Raw genomic sequence first — 18,699 nt, 5'->3', positions numbered from 1 at the left:
CTTTGATTTCAGTGAGACTCCAGCCTTGTTTTATGTCTGTGAAAGTGGAACCTGGAGTTTCGTTACCATAGCTCCCGCAGATTTGTCCGTTAAATTCTCCCTGAAATGTGAAGGTAATTTTTTGCTGATGGATATTTTTAGTGGTATTTAAAGGGGCTATGTAACAATCTTTTGAGCGCGGTTTTTTTAGGTGCAAAATTACTTGCAATTGAAGATGGCAATAAAATTTACCATCTTTACTATTTATAAACATGAATGGTTATAATAGTTAAATGATAATTGGCTTTTGACCGAATCATATTTTAGCTAGCGCACTAAAAAGCTTGAGTTTTGATTTTGTGATTCATGCATCGCCCTATTTTTTATTTTTTTTTTTAGCAAAAATTGCTTCATCCAAGCTGAAGTCTTTGGGTTTGTTGAAGTATTTCTACAAAGAAGATGCAAGCGACCTCAACACACAGACAGAAATCAAGAAAAACTTCAAAGCTTTATTAAACGAACCATATAGTGAATCTTCGTTTTGCAAGGACAACTCTCTGTGCACAGACAATAACATTGAGATATTGTACGACAAGGAATCAGGTAAATACTATCTAAAACTATAAGTTAACTAGTATTTAACATTCTATTAAATATCATTAGAAAACTCCCTTACTGTATTTCCGTCTCATAATATGAGCCTGCAAGTAGACTGTCTTGCTTTATTCCTCGCCCCATTTCCCTCTCAATGTCACTCCTCAGAGTAGACTGGATTAGACACTCGCCGCGAATCCCAGACAGAGCTAGCTGAAAGAATTCCCTTCAACATCCGATCACTGAAAATTCCCAATGGGGATCGTTTTGAACTTCACATGATCTGTGTCATTGCTTTGTATCGACAGTTTTTCTTGTTTGTATAAGAGCAGTTTTCAATTGAGTGTCGTAAAACCAAAACCAAAGTAATTACTTTGGCCAATCACAAAACAACACCGACAATCCAGTGAACCAATCAAAACTCGAAGCAAATACATAAAGCTGGCACGAAGCGCGGGAAAACGTACGCGAGCGAGTCAAAATTGGTTTTGGTTTTACTCCTGATTGGCTGAGAAAGTCGCGCGAAGAAATAAGCAGGCTATATGCCAACATGCACTATGCGGCTTGTCGTAGCTCTTCAATAGGCGATTGGGCAATATTGAGTGACTTTTTGGCTCGGTTAAAAACCTTTAAAATAGTGGAAGCGATTCTCGGTTGGATAAAACGAACCGTGTCTAGAAAACTATTTATCCATAAAGTTTTAGCACCAATAATTATTATGAAACGGAGGCATAACCAGTGGCGGGATCCAGCGGAGGGGCCCAGGGGGTGGGGGGAGTCTTCCATATTTTCAGTTAACGACCTTTATAATGTTTACTCCCGCTAAAAAAATTTTGGGTGTACACATACAAAAAATGACTTTCCTTAGTTAAAGGCTTGGTTCCGCCACTGAAAAGGTGAAAGAAAACTATACAAACAGCAAATTCAGTTGATCAAATTCAGTTGAAATACTGGCATTGGTAAATTACGTTTGAAGAAAGAAGCCCGTTTTGTGTCTTATATTTATGTTATGGTGTCATTAATTACAATGTTGGAATGATTTTTTGCTTGTTATCATCTTTAAACGAATCAGAAATCTTATCAACATTTTTTGTTGTATCGTTTAGTTCATTGCGCGTCATACGGCAACACACCACTTGGAATAGCTGATGGTCGAATTGCCAACAGCTCATTCAATGCGAGTTCTTATTATTCCAACTACCCTCCATGGAAAGCACGACTGAACAGTGGTCATGAAAAAGCCTGGTACGGGAAGCCTTGGGATGTGAACCCTTGGATACTGGTATGCTCGCCGTGCACATTATCACGAAATGATTCCGTATACATGATTATAGAAAATTACCTCTGAAGCGGCTAGGAGGATTGCTACTTCCCCCGATTGAAATGCAACTCCATCACAGGTTACTCCCAAGCATTCTGTCAGGTTACTTAGACAAGGTTTGGTACCCAATTATACTTCTGGCCTCATGACCGTTCTTTCCGTATCCAGTTCACTAAACATAGGACCAGCGAGGGCGTAGGTTAGGCCTAGATAACGTGGGCATAATGTACTTCTTTTGGCAGCAAGCATTCTGCAGGCGGAATTTGAGCAGAATTCGTGCCAAATTGAGAAACGTTCGTAGCAAAAGTGTGTTTAAATATATAATGATTTTGTTATTAATGTTCCCAACCCATGAAGTCAAAACAAGACAACAAGTTCAGTGGGAGAAAAGGGGTAAGGGATGAAGTGCTCGAGTTGCCAATCAGAATCATCAATAGGAATCATGCAGGGTACATGTATCACAGGTTAGTTGGTTGGCAACGAGAGACTGGAATCCTCTCCTTCCTTTCAGGACTGGAAGCCCTAGTTCCCAAGAACCTGGGGTCCTAATCTCTAGGACCCCAGGTCTCCCCCATCTCTATAAGGGGAAAGCTGACCCTGTGAGGCTATGGGGCAAAAGGGCGAATGGTACAGAGCACTTCATCCCCTCCCGTGGTTTATTAACAATAAGGAAAGACAATGCTTAATTAAGATGGTCTAAGGCTATTGAAGAAGTTCAGAAGAGACAGTAATCGAATAACAGAATGGTTGAGTTAGTGTATGCCAGCTCGACACTTAAGTTAACGGTTACATGTATATCAATATCTCAAAAGCAGACACATTGCTCAAGTCTAACAGCTCTAAGCCTGAGCTAGCATACAAAATGGTAACAATATAAAAAAAAAAAACAATTCTGTAAGCAGGCATGCTGCTTAAGTCCATCAGCTCTAAACGTAAGTTAGCATACAAAATGGAAATAATAATTATAACAATGTCTACAAATACGGGCTTGCTTCTTTAGTCCATCAGCTATGGCTTACGTTTGTAAATAATAATAATAGTAAAATAAACACCCTCAACATAGCCAGATATGTGCGTAGAACTAGAACATTGCCTACATTTTTACAAATACTAAGCTAAAAGAGAACCAAAGAGGGTTGGGTGGGTGGGATTATTGTGAAAACTCTTCTAGGGAGCTCAGAGAATTTGAAGTAAAACTACTCAAGTCTAGATAAAACCGCATGGCCTTGATTGACATAATAGAAAAGGGGGCGATGTGATTGGCCAGCCCAAATAGCGCATCACACTCTAGAAGTGAATTTGACCTTTGAATGTAACGCAAGAGTGATAGTCTTGCAGCATATTACGTGACAGATCTGCATATTTGAATAGAGTGATCTTATGACTTCTCTGAACTCCTTTCATGGTTGTCGCATTAACTTTAATTTATATTACATGTAAATTGGCATTTATATTACATATAAATTTGCTTTAATGTTCCCAACCCATGAAGTCAAAACAAGACAACAAGTTCAGTGGGAGAAAAGGGGTAAGGGATGAAGTGCTCGAGTTGCCAATCAGAATCATCAATAGGAATCATGCAGGGTACATGTATCACAGGTTAGTTGGTTGGCAACGAGAGACTGGAATCCTCTCCTTCCTTTCAGGACTGGAAGCCCTAGTTCCCAAGAACCTGGGGTCCTAATCTCTAGGACCCTTGGGAACGTTCCCAAGAACCTGGGGTCCTAATCTCTAGGACCCTTGGGAACAAACACAACCACATGCCCTGGTTCCCAAGAACCTGGGGTCCTAATCTCTAGGACCCTTGGGAACAATCACAACAACCAACAACAGCAACACTGGGGGGTCCCCACTATAAGGGGAAAGCTGACCCTGTGAGGCTATGGGGCAAAAGGGCGAATGGTACAGAGCACTTCATCCCCACAAATACACGAAGTGTATTCCCCATAGACGAACACCACACGAATATAAAATAGGTTTAAGTTAACATGTAAATAAGTAGTAGTAGCCCTTCGCTCGACTCCTTCTTAGGAGTATAGACCATCAACAGTCTCTCGTCATAGCATCCTGTCCCGTGCATCCCTCTCTAGCTGGTACCAACTCTGAGATTCATTTTAAGTGATTTTGAATTGCCTTATAATGTGCTGCAAGACAGGATAAACTGTCCCAACTTCATGATCAATGCATCTGTAAATTCCTTACCATCTTGTACAAAAGTCTATTTTTCAATAACCTATCCCGCCTATATGAGAAACATGTTCTCGCTCCGTTCTACTTCATACAACCTGCGTGGAAACTATATACTGGAAATGCCCAAGCCTAGAACTACAACTTTTGGTCTCCACTCCTTTACTTATCTGGCAACAAGAGAATGGAATTCTCTACCTAATTTTATAAGGCTATGTAACTTATCTGACTTTAAAAGGTACATCTGCAAAGCCAATTCATGAAGCATGTAAATGACAATTTTATAATTAGTTAATATAAGTCAATTTTAAATATGTAAATAGTAACTTTTGTTTTAATTTATTTTTATTTTTTATTTTTTATTTTTTTATTTTTTTTTTGTTCTCTATTTTTCGTTCTCGGAAATATTAGCTGTCAAGCTACTCTAAATTCGAGTTTAAATAAAGTTTTATTATTATTATTATTATTGCCCATGGACTTGATCTCTGCTTTTAGCGAACGTCTCCAGGTGTTCATGGTCGACCTCTCTTTTAACTCCCTTGAGGATTTCAGGACAAAGCTTGCCTTGTGATGGTACAGGAAGGCATCCGTAAGGTGTGACCTAGCCATTTCATACACGTAAAGGAGTATGTAAACAAATCTCTAAGTCAGTTGATGTCATATTTAGGTCAAGATATTATTTATCATCTAATACTAAGCTTGCTCTGTACTACACCTTAATTTATCCTTATATCACTAACTGTAATTCAGCCTGGTCTTCTACATGATATGTAACTAATTTAAATAGAATTTTTCATTTACAAAAATGTGCTGTGCGAGCTATTACCAACTCAGACTATCAAGAACATTCTGCCCCCTTATTTGCTAAACTGGGCATCTTAGATATCTTCAAGTTAATGCATTGCAAATAGCTAAATTTATGTTTTACTATCTTAACCAATTATTGCCCCCGATGTTTCTCAATTTGTTTTCTACTAGTAGTCAAATACACAGTTATGATACAAGAATAGCCAAGTGTTATCGACCACATCACTGTCGTACAAATCTAAAGCAGTTTACAATACTTTTCCAGGGTCCTAAAATTTGGAATTCTCTACCAGAAAATGAGTCTGAAATTGACCTAGCTGCACACTCACAGCGAAATTACAAACTTATTGCTAACCCGAGGTAGCCTCCCCCATAAGCCTTGTGGTTTCTTGGAGGTCTCCTCGTCCTATCTTTTAAGTTATTTTAATTTGTATTTGTAATTCTGAAGTGGCAGATAAAATGATGATGATGATAGATTTATAAATACAAGACTGTTAATACTAAAATGCCAATTCATGGTTTCCCTTTGAATGATACAGCACGAATTCAATGAGTGCTGGGAAAAACGGAAAGAAAGACCTTATACAGAGCAAAAGTTTGTTATTCACCACTGAAATTATACATTGCTGACCTGAGAAACATGGCAGGAAGGCAGAACTCGCACAAGAATCAATTAGGGAAGAAGGTGCGAAAAATAAGGCATATTTGAACAATTTAGACACTTGCGACACAGACATGCATTCATTGTAGATAGAGTAGCTCCTGTTAGATTTATCCTTGTGCCACTAAATTTGGCAGGCTTGAAATGGTTAGAATTTCGAGTATGTCGTGAGTTGTTTGATGCTTCTTGCATAAACAAGGTAATGTATTCACTGCAAAGCAAAATTTTATGTTTTGATCCTAGGATCATCACTTTTATATTTCCTGTGACATACTCCCGTAAAAAGTCCTGTTATTGTATTTTATGTCAGGGGAGTTCCTAGGCAATTTATAGTGCTACGAGTAAAGGCAGGTACGCCCCTGTATGTTTGGATCAAATTCTTGCTACAATTGTTCAATTTCCCCTTGAGTTATAACCTATTTTTTGTTAAAATGGCAGTCACAATGGCACTTTTAAATACCTCAAATTCCTTGCATTAAATGTAAAAACTCTTTACATTTTCAGAATCGTCATAAAGTATTCTATAAGCTGAGAAATTTCGTTGCTTTGAGTTGTTATTTGTCCTATTTTGACTTTAGTGACAAGGGACGAGAATTCACCACACTAGCCTCCAGCAAAGCTAAGTTTATGTCACTCTTCCTCAACTTTGAGCAGCCAAATTATAAAGGGTCTCGTCTACTCAGGTATTAAGACATGACTTCGAACGCTGCAGAAGATAACTATAGCGAATTCCACCGGTATCTTGTAATTTCCAGCCCTTTAGGCTTTACGACGGCTGGTGGAAACGGCAGCCTGCAAATTGCTCTAAGTTTCGTTTGTTTTCATATTGAAATCTCATTTAACGCCGGTCGAATAAAACTCTACTAACTATGATATAACGCAAAATAGAATCAGCTTATAAATATTTATACTTAGCTTTTAGCAAGCTCCTGGATTCCACTTGGCCAAGATGCACCCTAGGGAAATCCGGATTGCTTGTCAAATTTTTTTTTTACTGACCACTTTCGGCGGGAGAGAAGGCGCGCTAGACGAGGCTTGAAAGACATTCACGACGGCCATGACCCTTGTTGACTGTTCTCCGGCTTGACAAGAGAATAGTATTTTCTAGTTGAAGAAATCGTCTTGTTCTTTATAAGTCGTTCATTCACATTACATAATCTCGGGCAAACGAAGGCATGTTGTCTCCACCATACAAATAATGTTTTTGTGAGGTTCATGCTTTTTGCTGTTTTAGCCGCGGTTTGGAGACCACAGGACCTTGAAGCCGAGTCGGTAGAGTGGCCATATTCCGGTAGAGGCAATCCGTTCTGTGTGTGCATATCAAGTTCCTCAGTTGCTGGACCGAATACTTGTTCAGTAGTGCGAGGCCTTCGACAGATCGTCCGCATATTTATCTTCGAACGACAGAATAAAATGTGTAAAACCGGAACGTAGTTCGCGGGCAGATACCAGGATAACTCATAAAGTACTGATGGAGCGATGTTGAAGCAAAAAACAATCGAAGGATATCACAGCAATAATAATTATTGTGAAAACTCTTCTAGGGAGCTCAGAGAATTTGAAGTAAAACTACTCAAGTCCAGATAAAACCGCATGGCCTTGATTGACATAATAGAAAAGGGGGCGATGTGATTGGCCAGCCCAAATAGCGCATCACACTCTAGAAGTGAATTTGACCTTTGAATGTAACGCAAGAGTGATAGTCTTGCAGCATATTACGTGACAGATCTGCATATTTGAATAGAGTGATCTTATGACTTCTCTGAACTCCTTTCATGGTTGTCGCATTAACTTTAATTTATATTACATGTAAATTGGCATTTATATTACATATAAATTTGCTTACATAAAGATTACAAATTCTTTGCAGAATTCGTAATCTTTATACAGTTACCTTGACTATGGCGTCATGAAGACACCGAAATGTCGGTTTATATCTCTTATTCTTGCATGTTGAAAATACATAAGTTAAAAAATATACTAACAAAATAATTCAAAACATTTTAGAAATTATAGTAGCACTTAAATTTCTGCGAAACTATTTTTTTCCGTTATTTTAACCAAGAATTGTAAATTCTACCTTAATGTATGTGTGATTCAACATTCTCGTCCTCTCCGCCTGTCCCTTTAGCTTGCAGGGCCTGTGGTACGACGATCGAGTGTCGCTGGAGCAAGTCTCTGGGGACAAATGATTGGATTGGCCAGATTTTTGACAAAGGTCATTTAAATCTATCCAATTTAATTAAACCGTTTTAAACCCTTTATAACAAAGAAATTTCAAAACTGTTGATTACATTTGCTAGATTTAAATTCTTTCTAACCAATCTAACCAATCAAACCGTGTGTCCCCGGAGCTATGTACTTATTCCTAGTTCCCCAGGTTCTGCGAGCTAAAAGGACAGGCGGTGATTCAACGGCGGAAAAATCTTAAATTCTTCCTCCTTTTTAGAGGTATTTATCTCAAATATCTAACTATCTTGGTAATTATGTTTTTATTTTTATTTTCTTTTATTCTTTTAATCTTTATTTCAACAACATGGAACATTACAATGATAGATCTCAATATTTTACACTTATTTAACTGCAATACAGTGCTTTACGCTATATTACAAGTAAACCACTTAACACTAGGATATTCTGTTACACTTTTACTTCAAACGCTTATTTTAAAAGAAAATTGTTGCTTTTAAATAAAAAGAAAATAACACACTTACAAAAATGGACGAAGGGTAGTCAATAAGCATGATACGGTTGGATTATTGTTATTTAAGTGGACACCGTGCAAGTCATAACCTTTGCCACATATATATACGCCATAACTGGCCTTTGACTTATCTGGACTTACTCGAGGCTTAGTTTCCTACTGACTAAAACTTTTCAATACGATATTTCCGGGTCAGTCCTTAAACTCGGCTCTTTTAAACCTAACTTGTTAGTATAAATATAGAATCCAACAAATAAAAAAGCAGTTTTATGTTTATTTTCTTCCTGTCGTCAGGGCAGACGTCTTTCCTTTCTTTGTTCCATTCTCGTTAAAACTTTCTACATCAAAATAAGTTTAATTAGTATAATTATCGTTTAGTATTATTAATTTTAACCGCGCTTTCGTTTCCAGACCTCTTACCGTGTTGTTTGTAATAATTTTATGATCAGGTAGACCTTGGAACTCCTAAAGTGGTTGGAGCGGTCGCCACTCAGGGGAAACGTTTCACTTTTTACATAAAAACGTACAAGCTTGGCTATTCAGACGATGGCAAATCCTGGAAAATGTACGAGGAGAATGGTCAAGTAAAGGTAAGTGTCCGGCGTGATTCACTAGCAATGACTTGCTGACGCAATGAGAAATCGTTCCAGTTCAACTCTTATGGAGAACGTTATTATGGTGTAAAAAATGAAACACATTATTAGAGTCAATTGTCATCCCCTTACTGAGACAACACTTTAACATTTGTTTAAATTTACGTACCATAAACAATTATGGATTTTAATAATAATAAAGAGAAAATCCCTTTATGTAGGATATATATGTAACCAACCTTCCACTTATTCTCTCATCATGATCATCATGATCATGATCATGATCATCATCATCATCATCATCATCATCATCATCATCATCATCATCATCATCATCATCATTATCATTTATTAGCCACTTTAAGATTGAAATGTTGCAGCAATACTTTTGTTAAGGCGAGGAGACCTCTACGAAACCACCAGGCTTATAAGAGAGGCCACCTCGGTTAGTAATATGTAAATAATTTAGCTGTGGATGGGCGGCTAGGTCAATTCAGAGTCAATTCATTAAAAATTCAATCATTTGTTTTTCACAAGTGAGTAGTGAATTCATTCATCAGTCAAAAGGACAGCAATGTTCACTTGCCTTATGTATTAAAAACAAACCTTGCCTCGAACTGATGGTCTATTTTGCTAGGGGTGTGCGAACCGTCACCAAATTTCAAGCCAATATATATGATTTTCATATTCCATTTCAAACTTGATTAAAAAAATAACATATACCCTTTATCGAATGGCTTTCGTTTCCGCATGTGAGAAGGGCTTCAAAATCTCCAAGTAAATCAAACTGCACTTTGTAAAATCAAGATACAATAATTGAAATAATAATAAAAAGTTGTTCTTCTTCCAAAAAAATCAACATAGAATATATAGCCTTCAGTGTTTCAAGTAGCTATAATTTGTTGGAGAGGAGAGATTTAACTTAGATGGTAAGGGAAGTGGTTATAACTTGGGAGTGGTTTCACCTGGGAACATAGTACGATATTAATAAGGACGCCATGGAGTCCTTTCTCTCAAATTTAGTAAGTCTCATAGCTCCTACTAAGAAACGGCTGCCTACTCAGCTACGACATCTTTTACTGATCTTTACTGTACTTGTGCATGCTTTTTTCACGTGCATTTTGTCTGTTTCATAACAGGTCTTTCAAGGGAACTCTGACGCTTATCGTATTGTTAAGAGGGAGCTTAAAAATATCAAAGCGAGATTCTTTCGAATTTATCCTCAAACGTGGAATCATGGAATAGCGTTGAAGTTCGAGCTTTACACTTGTACACGGTTCAACTAATTGAAAAGATGTTCCTTTTGATTTGAGCTGGATACTTGACCAGCAATGTAATTTGTGGCCAAGAACAGTCGACTGTTTAACAGATTAAACTTAACCTGTCGATGTTAGACGCGTTTGCTTATCTTGTGTTTGGTTTAATCGGGGCGCGTTTTTTTTTTATTCACAATTCTGGAATGAGAATTGGCAGAATATGAAATGCACGCATTTTTCTATACCTCATTCTTATCCCGGAAACAAAAAGCCATTCCATCCATACTGCTCCCCGGAGAAAATCCAAGATGGCTGACGGCATAGCATGTGATTCGAGGGATGTTTGTCCTGTTTTCTGCAAATAGCACTGCCAGAACATTCGGCAAATCCATTACAGTCTCCATAATTTCTCCCATTTATTAACTAGAAAAATTGCTGCGATAATGGCTGCAATGCCCGTCTGCAATGGTAGCCCTCTTCGTCGGCTACCATATTTGTTACGCAATGTTTACTCGTGCTCGGACCGCGCATTTTAAACTCGACTACATTGTCGTTTTTAATGCAGGTAATCCAAATTATTTCTAGCATTCTGTTCCAACTATTCTTATTCCAGAATTGTGGGTAAAAAACGCGCCCTTAATGCTGTGATTGGTAATTCATATAACACTCTTTGGCTCTTTGATATAGACCGCATATTTTGTTGGAACTAAGGGTGAGTTTCTTTGGGAAAATCCAGGTCCGGATTCTTGTATCCAAAAATGGATTTTGCTTTTTTTACGTTTATCTGAAAATGGATTAATCTCGGATCAATGATCTGAAGATCATATCTACATCCGGATTTTTAGGATTCATGATCCGAGCGTTTCTTTGAAAAAAGGATTCGAAAAAGTACATTGGCCAGTGGTCTGTGCTGTGAAAATACAGGTTCGCTCTTTGTCAACACTGTCATTCGGAAGTTTTCAGACGCTTAATACCAATTCAAAATAATTCACGATAAAAGGAAACGGTAGCTTGATCAGTATGAGGTGTCATTTTAAACTGGATTCATGTTTCCTGGAACAGACACCGTGTGCCTACGAAAGTTTTATCCTTTTGAAATTGTCACGAGTGAAGTTTGCATCGATCATTTCGCAAACATTTTTCGCTCTTAGATGCATTCTTGCCACATTGTGCTCAAGGGCAAAGAAGAACTATTTCGACGTGTGATTTTTGTGAAAGATTTTGTATGCTGAAATGATTTTAGCTAGGATACATTCGACGGAAAATAAATTTGTGTTGATATTTTATATTCTGTGCAAAATGTGTTTACGGGGTTGTCATGGCAAAAATTCCATTTTCACATTTTTCTTTTCTTTGGGAGCAAAGTATCGATCGAAATCTAGAACAGCGAAGTGTACAGAACTCGAATTCGAATGAAACAAGCTTCGTTCTATTAACTAAGCGGAAATTCACAGCTTACAGAAAGAAGAAAATATGCCATTGACCTCTCTTGGACAGGAATTAATAAAGCGGAGACGAACGCTTGCATTTTAAATGCTCTTGTTTTGCGCGCTATGCCCACACTATGCACTTGGTTTTCAGTGGTAAATTAAAAGAACTGAACTATGAACTCCGCCTTTAAAATAAGATACTCTCGCAGTTTACGCCACATCATGCAAGGATTTAAGCATCTTGGGCCTAACTTTATTCACGGCTTGCAGAAAGAAAAAATATGCTGTTTATCTCTCTTGGCCGAGAGTGAGTAAAGCGGAAACGAACGTTTTCCGTCCGCGCTATGTACATATCAGTGACACACTAAGCACTTGGTTTGGTAAATTAACAGGAGCTATGAACTCCAATTTTCAGATAAGATACTCTCACAATTATCTCGGGCATTAGCTTGGTGGCGTCTCGAATTCAAAAATTAAATGCGATGTCGCAAACTGACATGAAGACATTTACAGTTGGTATCCGTGCCAGAACTGACCGGTCTAACAAATTGATAGCCGAAGGTTTGCATAAACCGTTAAACTTACTTGTTTTCTACGAATTAAACGAAAAAGTAAATAGCTTTCTAGAAGCCACATGAATATTTGGCGCAACTGAGTCAAGAAAATAGAACACGCGTCGCAGGAAGCGACACATTACAGTGGCATTACATTGCTGCAAATCAAACAGCCTGGCTTGGCAACACAATAAAAATATTAGAAAAGAAAAATCCTTCGCGCAGCTCATAATCTGCTGGTCATGTAGTGAAAACATAAAGTGAGCTGTACCGAGTTTTATCTTGCAATAAAAATGAGTCACAACAAACCTTTCTAACATATATTTCATCAACAAAATAGGCGTCAAACTCTGCTTCGCAAAATAGCTGGCCAGGAAATCAATTAGACCGATGACCTCAACTCGAAGGCTAGCTCAATCATTTGAAAACATCATGGCATTTGGAGCTCCTTATAAACATAACAACAAGACCGTCAGAACTCCTAGCTGGTTAAAATTAAGTTGACTACACTGAAATGAACGAACATACTTCGCCTTCCCTGGCACGGCGCAAACACGCAGCTCGCCAGGGTTCTCATTCCTTCCATGTTTTTCTAACTCCAGGTTATCAAGAAATTGAATGATCTAATCGAGAAAATGATTTCCTTCGCTTCCGGCGAGTCCGTGCTTGGTTTCTTTTGCCAGATACCCTGGCCTTTTAAGACGGAATCCACTAGGCAGTCGAGTAATATTTATTAAAGTTGGACAAAAATCAATTTCCAGAATAATTTAAATCCTATTGCGTTATTTCCTACCCTTAATAAAAGGTAAAGATGTAAGTAATTATCTGTGATAACACCAACAACAATTTCTTATCAGAGTCTGAGAAAATGAATTTCAAAGTTTACAAGGTATGGGCAAAATCTCACGTGTAGCCGTTTTGTAAATTCGTCTTAAGCGATTCAGTGGAATTCAGCGGAACTTCAAAATGTGTTTTCGATGTGTGGTGTTGTTAGAAAAGATTTCTTTTGATAAGATATTTGAAGCAGTAACAAAAAAGTTTGCAATAAGGTGGAAATAATTCTGGTACAACAATTTCTTATCAGAGTCTGAGAAAATGATATTTAAAGTTCACAAGCTATGGGCAAAAGCTTACATCTTTTAAGCGATTCAGTGGAATTCAGCGGAACTTCAAAATGTGTTTTCGATGTGTGGTGTTGTTAGAAAAGATTTCTTTCGATAAGATATTTGAAGCAGTAACAAAAAAGCTTGCAATCAGGTGTAAATAGTTCTGGTACATAATTTTGTCCAATAACTACTCGAAGTCCTGGCGGATTTCCTCTTAATACATTTCAATGTGCTTTTGCGCTTTTCAGCCGCGCGTCGACCTTCGATCCATAGAAACCAGAAAGAAAACAAAGCCAGCATCCTGTTGTCCTTGTTGTGTCTTTAAACACGTCCAGTAGATAATCTGTGGCGATCCTGGATATATTTAAGATGTTCTTTGACGTCAATTATCCATCAAGTCATCGACTGAAGCGAACGAAAAGAAGCCCAAACAGATCAGTTGTAAGCAGTCTCACTTTGCGTAGACGATGGCTTCCAGCAAAAATCGCGGCCCATCCACCCAAATTGCGGCCCATCGCTCAGATTTCGCACAGAGCAACTAGAATAACTATAGAACATCCCTGAATTTTTTCAAGGCCCAGAAAAATTTTTCACAAGAGATACACTGGATTAAAGCTGAAGAAACGACCCGAAAGACAACCAAAACAAACATACGCATCGAAAGTAAATTCTAACCTACGCGCACAATCCGCCGTGATTTTACACAATTGTCACCCATAACGCTTCTTCAATGCTTTCTTTGTGTTGTGTTACAATCTGACAGGAAACGCACCACGGGAAAACTTGAAAAAAGGCAAATATAAAATTCTAGTGGAGTCCACTCGGGAAGAATTGACAACCGCCATGTTGTTACGTCACGCTATTGTTTTCCACATTTCCAAAAGTGGACATTCTCCTGGAGTGGTAATATAAAATCAATGATCCAATTTTGAAATTTCCCAAAGAAACGCACCCTAAGGTTAAACGTTCTCTGTTTCTGGATGATTACGCCTGAGATGTTGTAATAACCATTCTGAACCTTTCACTGTTGTTCTTAAGTTCTGAAGTTAAAATAAATTCACAACGAGCCTGTAGAATCAAAGGTCTCTATGAGACTACGACTATTTTGCTATGGTCTATCTGTTGGCTGTCAATTGTGGTATGGAGTAGTGTTTTGCTAAAGGGTGAAAGACGCTTTTCATGTTGTTTAGGAGTGGAAGTCTTGAAAATAACTTAGCTTACCTGAATACTTTACACTTCCACATCACATTCTAAATTAAAACTGAAACCTAGAAGTCAACAACGCGCTGTTTACAAAACTCAACCGCAAATTAAGGAGCCAAAGAAAACCCAATCGATAACACATTGAATATACTGTAGTACTCGTGTCGCGTATACGCTTATTCCGGCCCACTAAAGCAAACAAACAGTTCAGCGGTTCAATACATTCTTCATATATACCCACACCCCCGGCCCACACCGAAAAGAAATCCCTAGAATTGAGAACGCGAATAAATGATTATTTACTCGTGTTTAGCGAGACTAACGCAATCGATTGTCGCGAATGTGAAAGACTTGTAAAAGTACAAATTTGCGTTCTTAATCGTTTTAGGTTAAATATTAGCGCTCCTTTAGTGTGTTAGACGCTTGTACCAGTCCAAACTTGCGTTCTTACGTTCTTGGTTACATATTAGCGTCGCTTTAGTCTGTGAAAGACTTATACATTGCCTTCAAGTGTTGGCTGACGCTTTGTTCACCCACACCGAAAAGAACTCCCTTGAATTGAGAACGCGAATGATTATTTACTCGTGTTTAGCGTGACTAACGCAATCGATTGTCGCGAAAACAAATCCTTTAGGTTAAATATTAGCGCGACTTATACGTTGCCTTCAAGTGTTGACTGACGCATTGTTCACCCACACCGAAAAGAAATCCCTTGAATTGAGAACGCGAATAAATGATTATTCACTCGTGTTAAGCGTGACTAACGCAATCGATTGTCGCGAAAATATCTGATTTGAGATACTCACGCATAAAAATAATTGTTATATAACGTTTATACATGTGACAAGTCACGTTTTTAACACGAGATAGCAAGTGTTGACGCAATACTAATGAGATACCCTTTCATCACCCACAGCGGCTAATGGAGTTCAAGTCTAATTTCCGGTCCAAAAATATCGCACGTAGACAAAAACAATTGTTATCATGGCGGGTGTTGAGCGCAGGTTGAGCGGAATAAAGTAGAAAGCGAGTTCTTCTAGGTTTTAGAAAATCTCTCAAGAGTTTTGTTCACAAAACATTTAAAGACGAACAAAGGGAGTGTATTCGACGAATAGTTTGTGAAAGAAAAGATGATTTGGCGGTGCTTCCGATGGGATTCGGTAAGAGCGTGATCTATCACCAGTGGTGTCGAAGAGTATTACATCACACCACCAAAGACGCCAGACGATCGTGCCAGTGACGAAAACTACGACCTTTAAATGACTGACCTGAGCCTTACACAAAATCAGCCTTTGCAGAAATCAAATTTTAAAAACCATCCGATCAGCTCGTAATGTGAGTCTTATGCGTATTTTTCTCGTCTTTTGCCCGATAAAATGTGCGAAACATTCATTTTTCCGTGCTACGGCGGAATTTTAAAATAAATAAATATTATCGCTGAAAAGGATTTCTTGAAAGTTGGGACAAGCATGTTGCCTCATCCTCGGTGTAAGAAGAACGCGAATAAATGATTATTTACTCGTGTTTAGCGAGACTAACGCAATCGATTGTCGCGAATGTGAAAGACTTGTAAAAGTACAAATTTGCATTCTTAATCGTTTTAGGTTAAATATTAGCGCTCCTTTAGTGTGTTAGACGCTTGTACCAGTCCAAACTTGCGTTCTTACGTTCTTGGTTACATATTAGCGTCGCTTTAGTCTGTGAAAGACTTATACATTGCCTTCAAGTGTTGGCTGACGCTTTGTTCACCCACACCGAAAAGAACTCCCTTGAATTGAGAACGCGAATGATTATTTACTCGTGTTTAGCGTGACTAACGCAATCGATTGTCGCGAAAACAAATCCTTTAGGTTAAATATTAGCGCGACTTATACGTTGCCTTCAAGTGTTGACTGACGCATTGTTCACCCACACCGAAAAGAAATCCCTTGAATTGAGAACGCGAATAAATGATTATTCACTCGTGTTAAGCGTGACTAACGCAATCGATTGTCGCGAAAACAAATCCTTAGTTGTGTCATATCGGATTTGAGATACTCACGCATAAAAATAATTGTTATATAACGTTTATACATGTGACAAGTCACGTTTTTAACACGAGATAGCAAGTGTTGACGCAATACTAATGAGATACCCTTTCATCACCCACAGAGCAGGAGGGCATTTTGCGTGCGCATGCGTGCAACCGCTGTACAAAGACCGCGTGATCTTGGGAATAAAAATGGCGCGGAAGATTCAAACTTTGTTTTTTGTACTGTTTATCGTCACATAATTTAATATAGGCCTAAATTTCGCTAAGAAAAAGTGTTTTGTGTGTGGCAAGGCTCTTATAAAGCAGATTTTCTGGCCAGCTTCGGGATCGTTGTTGCAAATAATGGAAAAATATGTGGGACAGGTAGGAAAGCCTTCACCGACAAAAATTAAACAGGCCGTAAAAAGAGGAAAACATTTATCCGTGTGCTGGAGTGTGATATATTAGGATCAAAACTTCACATCAAATCAATTGCTGTAATACAGGCAGAGTGCGAGCAATATTATAGCTTGTCGGGTGATTTTTTGCCTAAAGGGACGGCCACCAAAGAAAAGGGTTTTCCCTGAGGGGAACGACATGTTTGGGTGTTCTGCACATGATAATGCAGCTCACTGATGACTCCAAAGCAAAGCCAACTTGCCCTCGACTGGCTACAGGGTTTCCTGGAACAAGAACTGCAGTTCTTTAAAACACATTTAGGCGACACAGAAGTAAAACAGCCGTTATAACAAAATAAACATCAAACTTAATGAAATAAACGTTGAATGAAAAATTGAAAATAACATTGTTTATAGTTAAAAATTATTTCTTAAGACATTTTATACAGCAGTTATTAAAACGTTTCTGAAAAATATATATATAGCTTGTTCGTTTCATGCTATTTTTTGACTGGTGATCAAGGCTAGATTTTGATAAAGGAGCCAAAAATGTACTAATTAACATAGTAAAATGTAAACAAATAGTCTACCAGCAAAGAATTACCATAACACTTTAAAATTAAGACCGATCGCAGTAATTATTTTCTTGTTCAACAGAATAATTGTGGTATCATCGAAATGTGAAGTTATTTTGACCAATGCTCACGTTTAAGGAAATAATCACAAACGATAGTTTCTCTGTTAGGATAAACCAGCGAGAACGTACGTTAAAGAAAGCTAAAAATTTCCACAATTGACCATTTTTTAACGCTACCTTCGCAGCATTAGACGATAGTTTAAGTACTTCAGGCTCCATATATCATCGGTAGACGCTGGAGATCAAGGCTAGATTTTGAGATTTTTGCTTTGTGAGAACCACTAAATTGTAGTTTTATGACAAATCTGAACAAAATCATGACCACTCGCTCAAACCCGGGATACTTGATTATAACATCGTATAGTTAAAATTGCTGTTTTATACTTTAGTACTAAGTAGCCGTAGCGCTTTGTCCGTTTAGATCTTCCGGCTATTAAAAACATGGGCAAGGTATTTAGGTTCTCGACATTCGGTCGCCATTTTGTCCACGTGCAATGTTTAATACACATAGCCAAAGTCGATCAGATAAACAGCACGCCGACACCAAACTTTGCTTGTTGTTGTCAGAAGATAAAGCAAGGACTCTTAGTATTGTATACAGCAAGTAAAACTTAAAACACGTTTCATTTTGAGCTAGAAATTAGGCCATAAATTGTGGAAAATATGTAAACAATCGATAGCAGAACTTCTCTGTCGTGCGCACTAGTCCATATCGACGCATGCGCACGCAAAATGCCCTCCTGCTCACCCACAGCGGCTAATGGAGTTCAAGTCTAATTTCCGGTCCAAAAATATCGCACGTAGACAAAAACAATTGTTATCATGGCGGGTGTTGAGCGCAGGTTGAGCGGAATGAAGTAGAAAGCGAGTTCTTCTAGGTTTTAGAAAATCTCTCAAGAGTTTTGTTCACAAAACATTTAAAGACGAACAAAGGGAGTGTATTCGACGAATAGTTTGTGAAAGAAAAGATAATTTCCGTTCTTAATCATTTTAGGTTAAATATTAGCGCCCGGCTTCAGTGAGTGAGACGCTTGTACTAGTACAACGCTTTAGACTGTGAAACACTGAACCACTCACATTCTCGATTAGTTGTGTCATATCTCATTTGAGATACTCACGCATAAAAATAACTGTTATATAACGTTTATACATGTGACAAGTCACATTTTTAACACGAGATCGCAATTGTTGACGCAATACTAATGAGAGACCCTTTCATCACCTACAGCGGAATATGTGACAAGTCACGTCTTTAACA

At 38.1% G+C, this 18,699-nt stretch overlaps 1 protein-coding gene and 1 long non-coding RNA gene across 2 annotated transcripts; one reads left to right on the top strand and one right to left on the bottom strand.

Moving 5' to 3' along the window:
• Nucleotide 1: 1 nt before the first annotated feature.
• Nucleotides 2–10,239, top strand: LOC144655068 (lactadherin-like; the record flags this gene model as incomplete). Its single annotated transcript, XM_078515288.1, has 5 exons — nt 2–113; nt 379–582; nt 1,680–1,855; nt 8,703–8,843; nt 9,986–10,239. Coding segments are annotated over 5 exons (780 nt in total), but the record flags the coding sequence as incomplete, so codon positions are not given.
• On the bottom strand, nt 2,626–7,390 carry LOC144653477 (uncharacterized). The gene is made up of 2 exons (XR_013570748.1): nt 3,611–7,390; nt 2,626–3,566 (listed from the first exon to the last, which is right to left on the bottom strand). It is a non-coding gene; the product is annotated as an uncharacterized LOC144653477 (long non-coding RNA).
• Nucleotides 10,240–18,699: the final 8,460 nt, after the last annotated feature.

This window comes from Oculina patagonica, chromosome 5, assembly GCF_052425735.1.
Source record: "Oculina patagonica isolate OP01 chromosome 5, crgOcupat, whole genome shotgun sequence".
NCBI lineage: Eukaryota > Metazoa > Cnidaria > Anthozoa > Scleractinia > Oculinidae > Oculina > Oculina patagonica.
This window is presented reverse-complemented; position numbering and strand designations above follow the sequence as displayed.